The 15122-nt window shown below is 52.4% G+C and overlaps 1 protein-coding gene across 3 annotated transcripts in view; it reads left to right on the top strand.

Moving 5' to 3' along the window:
- The window catches only part of MLXIPL (MLX interacting protein like), a 71906-nt gene that overhangs the window by 32800 nt on the left and 23984 nt on the right, over positions 1–15122 (top strand). For all 3 annotated transcript variants that reach the window (XM_038375660.2, XM_038375662.2, XM_038375657.2), the window contains 2 exons: positions 1020–1218; positions 2799–2879. In XM_038375660.2, the coding sequence (XP_038231588.1) occupies positions 1020–1218; positions 2799–2879 (280 nt within the window). The remainder of the gene's footprint in view (positions 1–1019; positions 1219–2798; positions 2880–15122) is intronic.

The raw sequence follows: 15122 nt of genomic DNA, 5'->3' as shown, positions 1-15122 counted from the left end.
TGTGGCCGGGAGGGGTTGGACAGACTATATGTTTGTGCATAATCAAAGGGCTGGGGGGTGGGGAGAGGGGTGATATTGTTCCATTTGCTGCCATGGTTGGATGAGAGCTGAGCCTGAGCTTCAAGGTCTCCTGGACTTGGCCCTGTGGTTTGAGTTTGGGCCCTTCTATGTCTGGAGTCAGGCGAATGTCGAGTGACCCTCACTCCAGCACTGATTCCTCTGGGTTCAGAGGGCACTGCAGCCAGCTCTGCAGGTCCAGATTGTCCTATCCCACCCTGCAGCCCAGCTGCCTCCAGGAGGGCCATGGCTGGCCAGCCCCACACATTGGATGGCTCCACTAAGACAAGGGAAGGGGAATGGTGGGATTCCCCCAGTGCTCCAAAATTCCAGCTGGATGCATTTTGCTTTGACTATCCCAGACTCTCTGAGTTGAGACAAGGGATGTGATCTTGAATGAACCAGGAAAACTTTCTTCAAAGAGGGATCTGGGGTACAGGAGCTGTGGCAGCCCAACCTGCTGGGGAAGGCTCTAGTACAAGAGTCATTTCCCATCGTGAGATGCAGCCACTTCTGGGCTAGGGGAGGGCAACTGTTCCCCTGCATAGCTATGCCCCCACAGCACTCTGGGGCAGGCAGGATGCGTGTCAGATCAAACTGTAGGAGGATGGGATGGAGAGCAACAGAAGGGCTTTGCCAGCGTTAGTGTGTGGCCAGGGCAAGGAGGTTAACAACCCTCTGTCCTCTGGATTAAAGACTCCCTGGTGACTAAAATGGCTACAAGGGCAGAGGACCTGGAACCAGCACCAGCCACCCAGCACTATAGAGGTGTTGCTCTGTCAGAGCAGGAGGGGGGCTGCCAAGGGCGAGACTGCCGGTGGAGAGGGAACAGGGAAGGCCGGGGGCTGCCAGGGGAGAGGGGCTGGGCAGGTGCCTGGGGAGAGGTGCCCGGGGAGAGGTGCCTGGATTCTGCCCAGGGAGAGGTATCTGTGGGGGCTCCTTTGATGAACTGTCTCATGCAGGATGAGGGTGTGTGGAAGCCATCGGAGAAATGGTGCAACCAGCTGTTCTCCAGCGTGGTGCCCATGCTGCTGGGGGATGAGAATGAGGAGGCTGGAGGGCGGCAGCTCTTTGACTTGGACAGCTTCCTCTCGGACATCTCAGACACACTCTTTACCATGACGCAGCCCCCCTGCTCCCACCAGACACTCCCAGAAGACGGTACGTCCCTCAGACTGTGTTCTCACCCATGAACCTCACTGGAGTAGTGGGGGGTGGCTGAGGGGTTCTGGCGGGGTCCTGCCCTAGTTGCATTAGCTTCTTCACATTTTCTTAGCACACACCCCCCCCAAACGAGGAGCTCTGATCCTGTCCTGCACTAGCCAGGCCTGGTCTCCCCAGCGCGGCTCCTCCCAAAGCAGCAAGATCAGGTTAATGAGGTGCTACAGGCAGTGCCCACTCCCTTTCCTTCAGTGCCCTGCCCCCACCCGGCAGCTCACGAGTCATTCAGGTGGGGCAGGGGCAGCACTTCCCATGCATGCAACGGAGCAAAGGATACAGAGGGAGCTAGTCACAGGAGCAATGGCACAGCGCTAATAATAACAGCATACGCTTCCAGAGCACCTTCCTGTCAGGGGACCCCAGGGCTCTGCTCAGCCACCACAGTCATGCAGCCCCCTCTGGGGTGGAACATGGCCCTTGTGTACCACTGCACAGCAAACTAGAATGGCAGGCGGAGAATGCCATGCCCTGCTGAAAGTGGGCGCATGTAAAGCCTGGAGTGGGAGCAGGCTAACATGCTCATTGGTAGCCTGTTTGGTAGCCCCCCCTTTCCCCCCAGTGGCAAGAGCTGTTGGCATGTCTCAGGAGGTCAGTGGGAGAGGTGGGGCTGAGACAGGAGTGTTCCCTAGCAGCTGCTGTAAGAGCCCCAATGGGGCAAAGTCCCAGGGAGGGCTTCAAGCTGCCAATGCTTTACAATGTGGGGAGCAAAGTCACTACTAGCCCTGTAGGGAGGCAGTGTAGCCTAGAAGCTGTCACACTGGGCTGGGACTCAGGACCCCTGGGTGCTATCCCACCTCTGCCACTGAGTGACCATGGACAAGTCATGTCCCTTCTCATGCCTCGGTTTCCCCATCTATAAAATGAGTATAATGACACTGGCCTCCTTTTCAAATGTGCTGAGACCCAAGGCTGAAAGCTGCTGGAGATTACTGTTAATATGTCTCCTTCCAGGATAGTTCTCCCCGACACATCCTTCTGCCTGGCTGAGCCCACCCTGGTCTGTGCAGGGCAGGTCCTCTCCCTCCTGCTCCAGGGTCCCTGCCATCTCAGCCCTCCCCTCCTGCCTGAGGGAAGGAGAACCTGCTACCAGAATGCAGCAGCCCCTCCTGGGCTTCTGGCTCCCTCAACCAGCAGGAAGAGGGGATCCAGCACCCAGGGCTGGGAAATGCCTCCCATCCCTTGTGCAGATGATTGAGGCTTCAGGCCATGCGGGGAAAAGCAGAGGATTCTCGCTGGGGAGGCTGCCCAGCATTAGCGCTGGAGCAGATGAGTTCTCAGCTGCCCCCCTTCTATTGGCTCGTGGCACAGATACATTCTCTGCAAGGCCATGAGACAAATGGTCTCCCAGGAGAGCCCTATAACGGGGCAATTGCAGAGAGGCAGAGCAGGAGGCTCCTTGAGGGCTAACAAGCTAGCAACAGTGAGCCAGGGAATTTGGGGCACAAGTGGAGGACTACAGGGAGCAGGAATTGGGGTCCAAGGGAACGGGCAACTGATGGGCTGGTTCTGCCCTTTTGCAGCTTACACTGGGAACGCCGACATGATCCAGCCAGGCTTGACCCCACTGCAGCCAAATCTCGATGATTTTATGGAAATCTCAGGTAGGAGCCAGCCCTGGCAGAGGACCGGCTATTTGCAGAATTTGCTGGATTTGTGCAGCGGGGATGCCTCAGAGAGCTTAGCCACAGTGGGCTGGAGCTGAGTGCTGTTCCCTGGCCTGGCAACAGACGGGGCTGACAAATGGCAGTGGGTAGAGCTGCAGTGGGAAGCGGAGCCCCTGGGATTTCACACCAATGAACCTGAAGGAGGCGAAGCAGTGGCACTGTGGTGAAATGCCCTGATCGTACTAAGCTGGGGGGAATTGCAAACAGAGCAAGGATGGAGCATACAGCGGGTCCTGGGGAGCCGAGCTGTGCTGGGGCAGGAGGCCAGGTCCTGGGGAAACTGAATTTCTCCAAATGTAGCTCTCTTTACAGGAATGTGAAACCACAATGGGGTTTGGCTGCAGACAGAGGAAGGAAAAACTCTCCCCACAAGAAAGAGGAAATCTCTAGGGGACGAGCAGCTTTCTGCTGTGCTGCCGGGGCTGGGGGGCAGGATGGGGGCAGGAGCCTGGGCAGGGCAGGGGGGAGCTTTCGGAGGGGTCCTCTTGTTGCTCCTGGAACTCCCCTGTCTGCCCCCGCACCCCAAGGCCATTGAAATAGCCTGCGTCTGGCTGCATGGGAGTGCAGGACCCTCAGGCTGGCGGGACCAGGCCTTAGGGAACAGGGATCTCCTGGTCACCGTGCATGGTTCAGGGCCCGAACAGAGGTGCAGCCCTGTGATAGCTGCCCCTTGCAGCTGAGAGGAAAGGAAGTGGGCTCCTGATGATGGCCCCCAGGGATCAGGTCCTGATGGGGCCAGGCAGTGATTTGCTGTCAGAGGAGGGCAGTGACTTAATGCATATGGTGACTGACCTCGCAGGGGGCTGTTCCTGCATCCTCTGGGCAATGCCGTCCTCCAAGTGCTGCTCACCGAACCAACCTTGTCATCTGGAGATTGGTCTTGCAGGCGGGTCATGGGCCACTGTGCAAGGGAGGGGAAGGAAGGGGAGGGAGTGCATCCACTTGGTGCTGGACTTCTCCATTGTGCTCCAGCAGCTCAACCCCCAACTCTGCCCCAGAGGGAGGGACGGTGAGACCAGACTGGGCCACTGAGCTATGGGGCAATAGTAAATGGCGGACCCTGCCCCATGGTGCTCACGCCACCAGCTCTGCAGAGGGGAACAGCCCAACCTGAGAACAGGAGTTGAAGGGTTTTTAGGGGGTAGGAGTCATGGGATGCCCCATCCAGGTGGGGGGCGGGAGTGTGAGCATCTGGGGGCCTCTCCCTCTCCTGCTGGAGGGGGGCTGGGAGGAGAGAGGCTGCAGAGGAGGCTAAGAAAGTGTGGGTGGGGGGGTGAGAATATGCAGGAAAGAGTTTGCAGGCGGGAATTGGGACAGAATCAAGCCATGAAAGTTGGGCTAAAGGAAACCCAGATCTAGAGACTGGTCAGGGAGAGCAGAGATCCCTGCTCACAGCCCTGCAAACTGGGCTGGAGCCAGACGCTGAGCAGTGCTGAGGAGTGGGGTAGGGAGCCAAGGGGAGGAACACAAATGAGAGATACAGCTCAGGTCCCTCTACACTTTTTTCAGCTGTGGGGCAGCCCCACCCCAAGGCTCCAGCATGGCCCCTTGCCATTGATGGGCCCAACTTGTCCCCAAACCAACCTGTAGCTTTGGGCTTCAGCTCCAGGGGGGAAGTTCTGGAAATGCCCTAGCTATTAACTTGGAAGGTGCCCGGCCAGCACAACCTGCTGAGCTAGGTAGAGGTCCATAAGGAGCTATGTAGAGGGCCAGTCATTTTGGCTGCACCGTATCTCGCAAACCGGGGGCAGCTGGGAGTCCTGTCCTAGTGGAATGGCCTGGGCATCGCCACAGCTCTTGTGCCTGTGGCTTCCTGTGGGCTCAGGGGTGACCTTTGTGGAGGCTGATTGGCTTGGGCCTCCTGGAGCTCTGCTGCCAGTATCCACTTCCCACTTTCCTCCTTGGGAGGAAACAAGTGACCTTGCATCATTTGGCTGCTGGCTGATGCAAGACCAGTTGCTGGCAGAAAGCTTAGGCTGGAACGGCAGACGTTAGTGCAGCTTGCAGGTGCAGTCCTGGGGCACACTCTGGACAAGCCAGACATGGGGGAAGTGAATGCAGATTCTGCACTCTTACACCACTTCCTGCAGCCCCACTTGCTGGAGACACTGGGGGTTCCCCAGCTCTGGCCAGCCCCCGCTAATTCGTTTCCTACAGCATCTCCTGAGGGGAGAGGCCAGGACTGGAGCAGCTGCAAGCTCCCCACCGCCAGGGCTCCTGCAGCTGGGAACTAGGGCTGGTGGGAAATTTTTTGCTGAAATTGTTTTTCGATGGAAAATTGGATTTTCAGCAGAATGCTCCCAAAGAATGTCTGCTTTCCATGGTAAATTCCCACATCACTGAGAAACAGAACTACCTCTGTTACACATGGCGCCATGGTGCCTCATAGGAATTGTTGTGTGCATGTCTCACACGCCCATTCTCCTTCATGGGCCATGGCGTCTGACTCCATCGCTCATGCTGCACCATGGGCAGGGAACCTGAGATTCCGAGATTAGAAGGCCAGAAGGGATCCCTGGGATCTGACCTGTATAACACAGGCCAGAAACCTGCCCTGAATTAATTCCTGGTTGAACTAGAGCAGAGCTTTTAGAAAAACCTCCCAGATGTAACAATTGTGAGTGCTGGAGAATCTATCACAACCCCTAGTAAATTGTTCCAAAGGTTAATTACCCTCACTGTTAAATATTTGCACTTTATGTCTAGACTGAATTTGTCTAGCTTCCACCTCCAGCCATTTGATCTTGTTCTGCCTTTGTCTGCTAGATTGGAGAACACACTAGCAAAGTTTTATTCCCCCTAGAAGTACCTAAAAACTATAATCGATAGATTGAACTCCTCGAATGTGTCACTAGAAGGCAGGTTTTCCAAACCTTTAATCATTTTCATGGCTCTTCTCTGAACCCTCTCCAAATTATCAACATCCTTCTTGAGTGGTAGATGTCAGAACTGGACACAGTATTCCATCACTGCCAAATGCAGAGGTATAATAACCTCTCTACTTGTATTCGAGATTCCCCTGTTTGTACATCTCAGGATCACATTAGCCCTTTTGGCCACAGCGTCACACTGGGAGCTCATCTTCAGGTGATTATTCACCATGACCCCCACATCTTTTTCAGAGTCACTGCTTCTCAGAGTCCCCTGTCCTGTAAGTATGATCTACATTCTATAGTCCTAGATGTATGACTTTACATTTGGCCAAGTTAAATTGCATATTGTTTGCTGCATTCAGCTTACCAAGTGATCCAAATCACAATGTATCAGTGACTTGTCCTGGTCATTTTTTACCATCCCCTCTATCTTTGTGTTGTCTGCAAACTTCATCAGAGATTATTTTGTTTTCTTCCATGTAACTGACAAAACTGTTAAAATGTGTAAGGCCAAGAACCAGTCCCTGTGGGACCCCACTGGAAACACACCTGCTCAATGGTGATTTCCCATTTACATTTACATTTTGAGCCCTATCAGTTAGCCAGTTTTAAATCCATTTAATGTGTGCCATGTTAATTTTGTATATTCTGATTTTTTAATCAAAATGCTTTTCAGTATCAAGTCAAACACCTTACAGAAGCCTAAGTATATTACATCAACACTATTACTTTTATTGACCAAACTTGCCATCTCATCAAAAGATATCATTAGTTTGATGGGAGCTATTTTCCATAAACCTGTGCTGATTGGCATTAATTATATCACCCTCATTTACTTGTTAATTAATCAAGTCCCAGATCAGCTATTCTATTATTTTGCCCAGAACTGATGTCAGGCTGACAGGCCTGTAATTACCTAGGTCATCCTGTTTACCCTTTTGAAATATTGGCCCAACATTAGCTTTCTTCCTGTCCTCTGGAACTTCCCCCAAGGCTCCTAGAGTTATTGAAAATCAACATTAATGGTCCAGTGAGTTTCTTGGCCTGCTCCTTTAAAACTCTTGGATTATGTTATCCAATCCTGCTGATTTAACAATATCTGACTTTAGTAGTTGCTGTTAAAAGTATTCTGGTGTTGCTATGGGAATGGAAAGTATTTCATCTTAATCTTCATCCTCATCATCATCTCTGACATGACTATACCGGCTGTGTTTTTTCACAAATACAGAACAGCAATATATATTAAGCACTTCTGCCTTTTCTGCATTTTCTTTGACAGCCCTACCAAGAGGGAGAAAGGGGTGCTAGCATGAGGCACCTAAACTATAACTCCCAAAAGGCACCATGGCAATAGTTTGAATCAGTTTTCAGTTTTTGGCCAAAATATTTGGCTGAAAACTCAAAATTTTCCATGATCCCTCACCCCTTTCCCTATTTTCTAACTTGCTGTCCTGGGAGCTCCCCACAGCCAGCACTCCTGAACCATGGCCTATATCAGCCAGTCCTAGCCTGCGGTCTGTGGAACATGTGGCTTGGGCTCTGTGGAGGGCAGGCTGGGAATGTGGTGGCTCTTATTTCCAGCTGCTAAAATGCATGAATGGAAGAACAAGCTCCCTTTCCTGTTCTCTGCCGCTGCCCTGTGGAGGTTATGTGATTGAGGGGCAGTGATGTGTGGGAAGGGACAACTCTACGGAACACTCTCCAAGATGTTTCCTTTCTTGTCTTTCCTGGGGGGAACTGGGTGTGCTGGATGGGCAGAGTGATCACTCAGCCCAGCAAGGGCTCTGAGCTGAAGCAACAGTTCAGTTTGGTCCCTTCATTGTCACTCCCTCTGGGCTTGTGCTGCTGCTGCTGCTTTTGCACAGAGACTGTCGGAAGTCGTAGCATTTCTGCTGAGCACAGTCAGAGAGGAAAATACCCTCCTGCTGGGAGGGGATGGCTGGCTTAGGCCATATTTCTAGTGGGCACAAAAAGACCAGCGCCACCTGGCCAGTGCTACTAGGCCTGGGAAATGTGCAGAGTGCGGGCTATGGGGAGAGTGAGGTGGGTTGCTGGCCCCATTGCTAGGATCAGGCAGGTCAGTACCTTACAGCGGAATAAAACAAGCAAAGCCCAAGAGGGGGAGACAAAGCCTGAGCCAAGGATAAGCCCTGGCCCTGTCACGGTGCTGTGTGCCTGTCAGTCAAGGAGCAGAAGCCAGTCTGGAATGAGGAACCACCCCGTGCCCTTAGGGAGTATGAGAGAGGGGTCAGAGTCAGATGGAGAAGTCCTGATGGTAGAGCCAGGGGAGCAGCTGGGCCTGGTGTCTGACTGCTACCTGCACCCTGCTTCAGGTAGGACCCCACTCTTTGCTCTTGGGACTGCTGCGGGGCTGGGCTAGCCCAGCTCTCCCGAACGACAGCCCCTCTGTTCTCCACGGACTGGGGACGAGGGGGTTAAAGCCCAGAGGCACTGAAGAGGCTTTGATTTGGAAGCTGGGGGGCGGGGGTGGAAAAGACACAAGAAGGAGCTGTACCGCCCTACTCTACTGAGGACAGCCCCAGTACTCTTGCCATTGGGGCAAAGGGCTTGGGAGCTCAGGTACTGGGCTGTCAGCATGAGCTCCTGCTCTAAGCTAGCACTCCAACCCATCATGGTTACCTTCACCAGCCCAGAGGGACGCAGCAGCCAGTTCCCAGGACCATGTGCTAGGAAAGGAGGGGAGGTGTGACTGGGACAGAAGGGTCTGGGGAGAGCATTAGTCTGTCCTGGGGAATAGGGGGGCACATACCGTCTCTGCACTGAGAAGCAATTGGGCAGGGCTTGCGCCTGTCTCTGTCGTGCACTTGGAGAGGTCCCCTGAGGAATCAAATTGAGCACCAGGGAAATGCCTAAAATATACACTGTGCCGGCAGCTCGTTCCCCTGGCCATGGGAACAGCCCAGCCCCTCTGCTAGAGAAGAGCATGTGGGGGAGGCTGGCTTTGGCATCTCTGGGTGATCATGGGGCTTCACACTTTTTTATGGCTGAGATCCTGGGATACTGCGCTGAGTAACCCAAGATGCCCACCCCAATACCTCCCCCATGAACACGGCTGAGTGGCACAGGTTGGGGCTGGGCTCCTGACTCTGAGTTACTTGCACCTGTGAGTTACTTACACCTGTGCAAAGTGGGTGCAGAATGGCTGCTTTGCACATCCACTGCAGGCAGGGAAGAGCTGGTTCCCTCCTCTCTCCTCCTTGGGCCCCTGCACCCATCAATGTGTCCATAAAGGAGACGACTTTACAAAAGTGAAAGTGGGGCCTCTGGGGTTACCAGCTCTGTAGAGAAGAGAAGCATTTTCCGAGGCAGTACCACAGGGCTCGCTCCCCAGATGGCCTCAGCCTGAGGAAACGTCAGAGCCCCGGGAGTCCCATCCAGAACTATCTGCCCAGCTGCTGGGAGCTGAGCCCTAGAGACTAGGATCCTGCTGCCCTGATGAGTTTGCAATGGACACGAGGCTGAGTGGGACGGTTAGTGGTGGGGTTGGCCTGTGACTGGTTAATGCCGGGGTTCCCCTGGGGTGGCTGGTACCAAAACAAGCTCTTGGCTCTACTGGGATCCCTGTCCCTTATTGCATTCCCTGCTAGACACAATGCCTCTGGTCTCTAGGGTACAGCTTTGCTGCAGGGGGAGATGTAAGTCCCATGTTTAAAAAGGATGAATTCAAACTGGAGCAGGTACAGAGAAGGGCTACTAGGATGATCCGAGGAATGGAAAACTTGTCTTATGAAAGGGGACTTAAGGAGCTTGGCTTGTTTAGCCTAACTAAAAGAAGGTTGAGGGGAGATATGATTGCTCTCTATAAATATATCAGAGGGATAAATACAGGAGAGGGAGAGGAATTATTTAAGTTCAGCACCAATGTGGACACAAGAACAAATGGGTATAAACTGGCCACCAGGAAGTTTAGACTTGAAATCAGACGAAGGTTTCTAACCATCAGAGGAGTGAAGTTTTGGAATAGCCTTCCAAGGGAAGCGGTGGGGGCAAAAGATCTATCTCGTTTTAAGATTCTACTTGATAAGTTTATGGAGGAGATGGTATGATGGGATAATGGGATTTTGGTAAGTAATTGATCTTTAAATATTCAGGGTAAATAGGCCAAATCCCCTGAGATGGGATATTAGATGGATGGGATCTGAGTTACCCAGGAACTGTGTTACACAGCAGTGCAGACTAGAGGCTCACAATGGTCCCTTCGGGCCTTGGACTCTATGAATCTTGGGGGAGCGATAGCTCAGTGGTTTGAGCATTGGCTTACTAAACCCAGGGTTGTGAGTTCAATCCTTGAGGGGGCCATTTGGGGCAAAAATTGGGGATTGGTCCTGCTTTGAGCAGGGGGTTGGACTAGATGATCTCCTGAGGCCCCTTCCAACCCTGATATTCTATGATTCTATGATTATGAAAGAATTTTCTGTAGTATCTGGCTGGTGAATCTTGCCCATATGCTCAGGGTTTAGCTGATTGCCATATTTGGGGTCGGGAAGGAATTTTCCTCCAGGGCAGATTGGAGAGGCCCTGGAGGTTTTTCGCCTTCCTCTGTAGCATGGGGCGCGGGTCACTTGAGGGAGGCTTCTCTGCTCCTTGAAGTCTTTAAACCAAGATTTGAGGACTTCAATAGCTCAGACATAGGTGAGGTTTTTCGTAGGAGTGGGTGGGTGAGATTCTGTGGCCTGCGCTGTGCAGGAGGTCGGACTAGATGATCAGAATGGTCCCTTCTGACCTTAGTATCTATGAATCTAAGTCCCAGCTCAGACAGACATACATGCGCTGGTGCTTTGACTGAGCTAGCATGAGATGACTTGCAGAGTAGCAGCAGGGGTGCGGCTAGCCACCTGAGCATGTACCTGGGACCTGAGATTGGGTTGTCATCAGGCAGCCAGCCTGCACTGGCTACGCTGCTGTTCTCAGCACGGCAGCTCCAACAGAGCTAGCCCATGTACATCTACCTGAGCTGGGAATTGCACCTCCAACTCCAGTGTAGATGAACCCTAGAGAGAACCAATCAGCTCTTCCCAGCCAGGGCAGTGCTGAGATCTGGGGATTGGGTTTTGATGGAGCCTGCGGCATCCCTGGATCTAGCAGATGGTGAACACCCTGCTGCAGGCTCCTGGGGACCGACACCCACACAAGGTCAGGGGTTGGGCTCCTGGCCAAGGGTTCATGCTAGGCAGTGCTGTGCCATAAACAGCACTCAAGGGGCAGTGGAAGGGGAAGCAGGAAGGCAGCAGGCAGCAGACATCCAGCAGCCTGCCCAGGGGCACCTGGTGCTGGAGAGCTGCAGGTGTACATAGAATCATAGAATCATAGAATATCAGGGTTGGAAGGGACCCCAGAAGGTCATCTAGTCCAACCCCCTGCTCAAAGCAGGACCAAGTCCCAGTTAAATCATCCTAGCCAGGGCTTTGTCAAGCCTGACCTTAAAAACCTCTAAGGAAGGAGATTCTACCACCTCCCTAGGTAACGCATTCCAGTGTTTCACCACCCTCTTAGTGAAAAAGTTTTTCCTAATATCCAATCTAAACCTCCCCCATTGCAACTTGAGACCATTACTCCTCGTTCTGTCATCTGCTACCATTGAGAACAGTCTAGAGCCATCCTCTTTGAAACCCCCTTTCAGGTAGTTGAAAGCAGCTATCAAATCCCCCCTCATTCTTCTCTTCTGCAGACTAAACAATCCCAGCTCCCTCAGCTTCTCCTCATAAGTCATGTGCTCTAGACCCCTAATCATTTTTGTTGCCCTTCGTTGTACTCTTTCCAATTTATCCACATCCTTCCTGTAGTGTGGGGCCCAAAACTGGACACAGTACTCCAGATGAGGCCTCACCAGTGTCGAATAGAGGGGAACGATCACGTCCCTCGATCTGCTCGCTATGCCCCTACTTATACATCCCAAAATGCCATTGGCCTTCTTGGCAACAAGGGCACACTGCTGACTCATATCCAGCTTCTCGTCCACTGTCACCCCTAGGTCCTTTTCCGCAGAACTGCTGCCGAGCCATTCGGTCCCTAGTCTGTAGCGGTGCATTGGATTCTTCCATCCTAAGTGCAGGACCCTGCACTTATCCTTATTGAACCTCATTAGATTTCTTTTGGCCCAATCCTCCAATTTGTCTAGGTCCTTCTGTATCCTATCCCTCCCCTCCAGCGTATCTACCACTCCTCCCAGTTTAGTATCATCCGCAAATTTGCTGAGAGTGCAATCCACACCATCCTCCAGATCATTTATGAAGATATTGAACAAAACGGGCCCCAGGACCGACCCCTGGGGCACTCCACTTGACACCGGCTGCCAACTAGACATGGAGCCATTGATCACTACCCGTTGAGCCCGACAATCTAGCCAGCTTTCTACCCACCTTATAGTGCATTCATCCAGCCCATACTTCCTTAACTTGCTGACAAGAATGCTGTGGGAGACCGTGTCAAAAGCTTTGCTAAAGTCAAGAAACAATACATCCACTGCTTTCCCTTCATCCACAGAACCAGTAATCTCATCATAAAAGGCGATTAGATTAGTCAGGCATGACCTTCCCTTGGTGAATCCATGCTGACTGTTCCTGATCACTTTCCTCTCCTCTAAGTGCTTCAGGATTGATTCTTTGAGGACCTGCTCCATGATTTTTCCAGGGACTGAGGTGAGGCTGACCGGCCTGTAGTTCCCAGGATCCTCCTTCTTCCCTTTTTTAAAGATGGGCACTACATTAGCCTTTTTCCAGTCATCCGGGACTTCCCCCGTTCGCCACGAGTTTTCAAAGATAATGGCCAAGGGCTCTGCAATCACAGCCGCCAATTCCTTCAGCACTCTCGGATGCAATTCGTCCGGCCCCATGGACTTGTGCACGTCCAGCTTTTCTAAATAGTCCCTAACCACCTCTATCTCTACAGAGGGCTGGCCATCTCTTCCCCATTTTGTGTTGCCCAACACAGCAGTCTGGGAGCTGACCTTGTTAGTGAAAACAGAGGCAAAAAAAGCATTGAGTACATTAGCTTTTTCCACATCCTCTGTCACTAGCTTGCCTCCCTCATTCAGTAAGGGGCCCACACTTTCCTTGGCTTTCTTCTTGTTGCCAACATACCTGAAGAAACCCTTCTTGTTACTCTTGACATCTCTTGCTAGCTGCAGCTCCAGGTGCGATTTGGCCCTCCTGATATCTTTCCTACATGCCCGAGCAATATTTTTATACTCTTCCCTGGTCATATGTCCAACCTTCCACTTCTTGTAAGCTTCTTTTTTATGTTTAAGATCCGCTAGGATTTCACCATTAAGCCAAGCTGGTCGCCTGCCATATTTACTATTCTTTCGACTCATCGGGATGGTTTGTCCCTGTAACCTCAACAGGGATTCCTTGAAATACAGCCAGCTCTCCTGGACTCCCTTCCCTTTCATGTTAGTCCCCCAGGGGATCCTGGCCATCTGTTCGCTGAGGGAGTCAAAGTCTGCTTTCCTGAAGTCCAGGGTCCGTATCCTGCTGCTTACCTTTCTTCCCTGCGTCAGGATCCTGAACTCAACCAACTCATGGTCACTGCCTCCCAGATTCCCATCCACTTTTGCTTCCCCCACTAATTCTACCCGGTTTGTGAGCAGCAGGTCAAGAAAAGCGCTCCCCCTAGTTGGCTCCCCTAGCACTTGCACCAGGAAATTGTCCCCTACGCTTTCCAAAAACTTCCTGGATTGTCTATGCACCGCTGTATTGCTCTCCCAGCAGATATCAGGAAAATTAAAGTCACCCATGAGAATCAGGGCATGCGATCTAGTAGCTTCCGTGAGTTGCCGGAAGAAAGCCTCATCCACCTCATCCCCCTGGTCCGGTGGTCTATAGCAGACTCCCACCATGACATCACTCTTGTTGCACACATTTCTAAACTTAATCCAGAGACACTCAGGTTTTTCCACAGTTTCGTACCGGAGCTCTGAGCAGTCATACTGCTCCCTTACATACAGTGCTACTCCCCCACCTTTTCTGCCCTGCCTGTCCTTCCTGAACAGTTTATAACCATCCATGACTGTACTCCAGTCATGTGAGTTATCCCACCAAGTCTCTGTTATTCCAATCACGTCATAATTCCTTGACATCACCAGGACCTCCAGTTCTCCCTGCTTGTTTCCAAGGCTTTGTGCATTTGTATATAAGCACTTGAGATAACCTGTTGATCGCCCCTCATTCCCAGTATGAGGCAGGAGCCCTCCCCTCACAGACCTTCCTGCCTGTGCTTCCTCCCGGTATCCCGCTTTCCCACTTACCTCAGGGCTTTGGTCTCCTTCCCCCGGTGAACCTAGTTTAAAGCCCTCCACTAGGTTAGCCAGCCTGCTGGCAAAGATGTTCTTCCCTCTCTTCGTAAGATGGAGCCCGTCTCTGCCCAGCACTCCTCCTTCATGGAACACCATCCCATGGTCAAAGAATCCAAAGCCTTCTCTCCGACACCACCTGCGTAGCCATTCGTTGACCTCCACGATTCGACGGTCCCTACCCAGGCCTTTTCCTTCCACGGGGAGGATGGACGAGAACACCACTTGCGCCTCCAACTCCTTTATCCTTCTTCCCAGAGCCACGTAGTCCGCAGTGATCCGCTCAAGGTCATTCTTGGCAGTATCATTGGTGCCCACGTGGAGAAGCAGGAAGGGGTAGCGATCCGAGGGCTTGATGAGTCTCGGCAGTCTCTCCGTCACATCACGAATCTTAGCCCCTGGCAAGCAGCAGACTTCTCGGTTTTCCCGGTCAGGGCGGCAGATAGATGACTCAGTCCCCCGGAGGAGAGAGTCCCCGACCACCACCACCCGCCTTCTCCTCTTGGGAGTGGTGGTCGTGGAACCCCCAACCTCAGGACATCGCATCTCATGCCTCCCAACCAGCGGAGTCTCCTTCCGCTTTCTCCCCCCAGACATATCATCTGGTCCACTCTCCGCATTGGTACCTGTGGAGAGAACATGAAAGCGGTTAGTTACCTGTGTCTGTGTTACTGGAACCCGGACATTCCGCTTACCTCTTCTGGAGGACACATGTTGCCAAGCTTCTTCACTGGCCTCTTGGCTCCTCTGTGCAACCTGCTCTATATCTTTAGAGCTTTGTACCCCTAGAAGGCTATCCTGAGTTTGGTCCAGAAAATCCTCAGTCTCTCGTATACAACGCAGGGTCGTTACCTGTTGCTCCAGACCTTCAATCTTCTCTTCCAATATGGAGACCAGCTTGCACTTTGTACAGACAAAGTCGCTTCTGTCCTGTGGAAGAAAGACAAACATGGCACATCCAGTGCAGGTCACAACAGCTGAATCCCCCCTTCCATA

This window comes from Dermochelys coriacea, chromosome 17 (assembly GCF_009764565.3).
Source record: "Dermochelys coriacea isolate rDerCor1 chromosome 17, rDerCor1.pri.v4, whole genome shotgun sequence".
NCBI lineage: Eukaryota > Metazoa > Chordata > Testudines > Dermochelyidae > Dermochelys > Dermochelys coriacea.
This window is presented reverse-complemented; position numbering and strand designations above follow the sequence as displayed.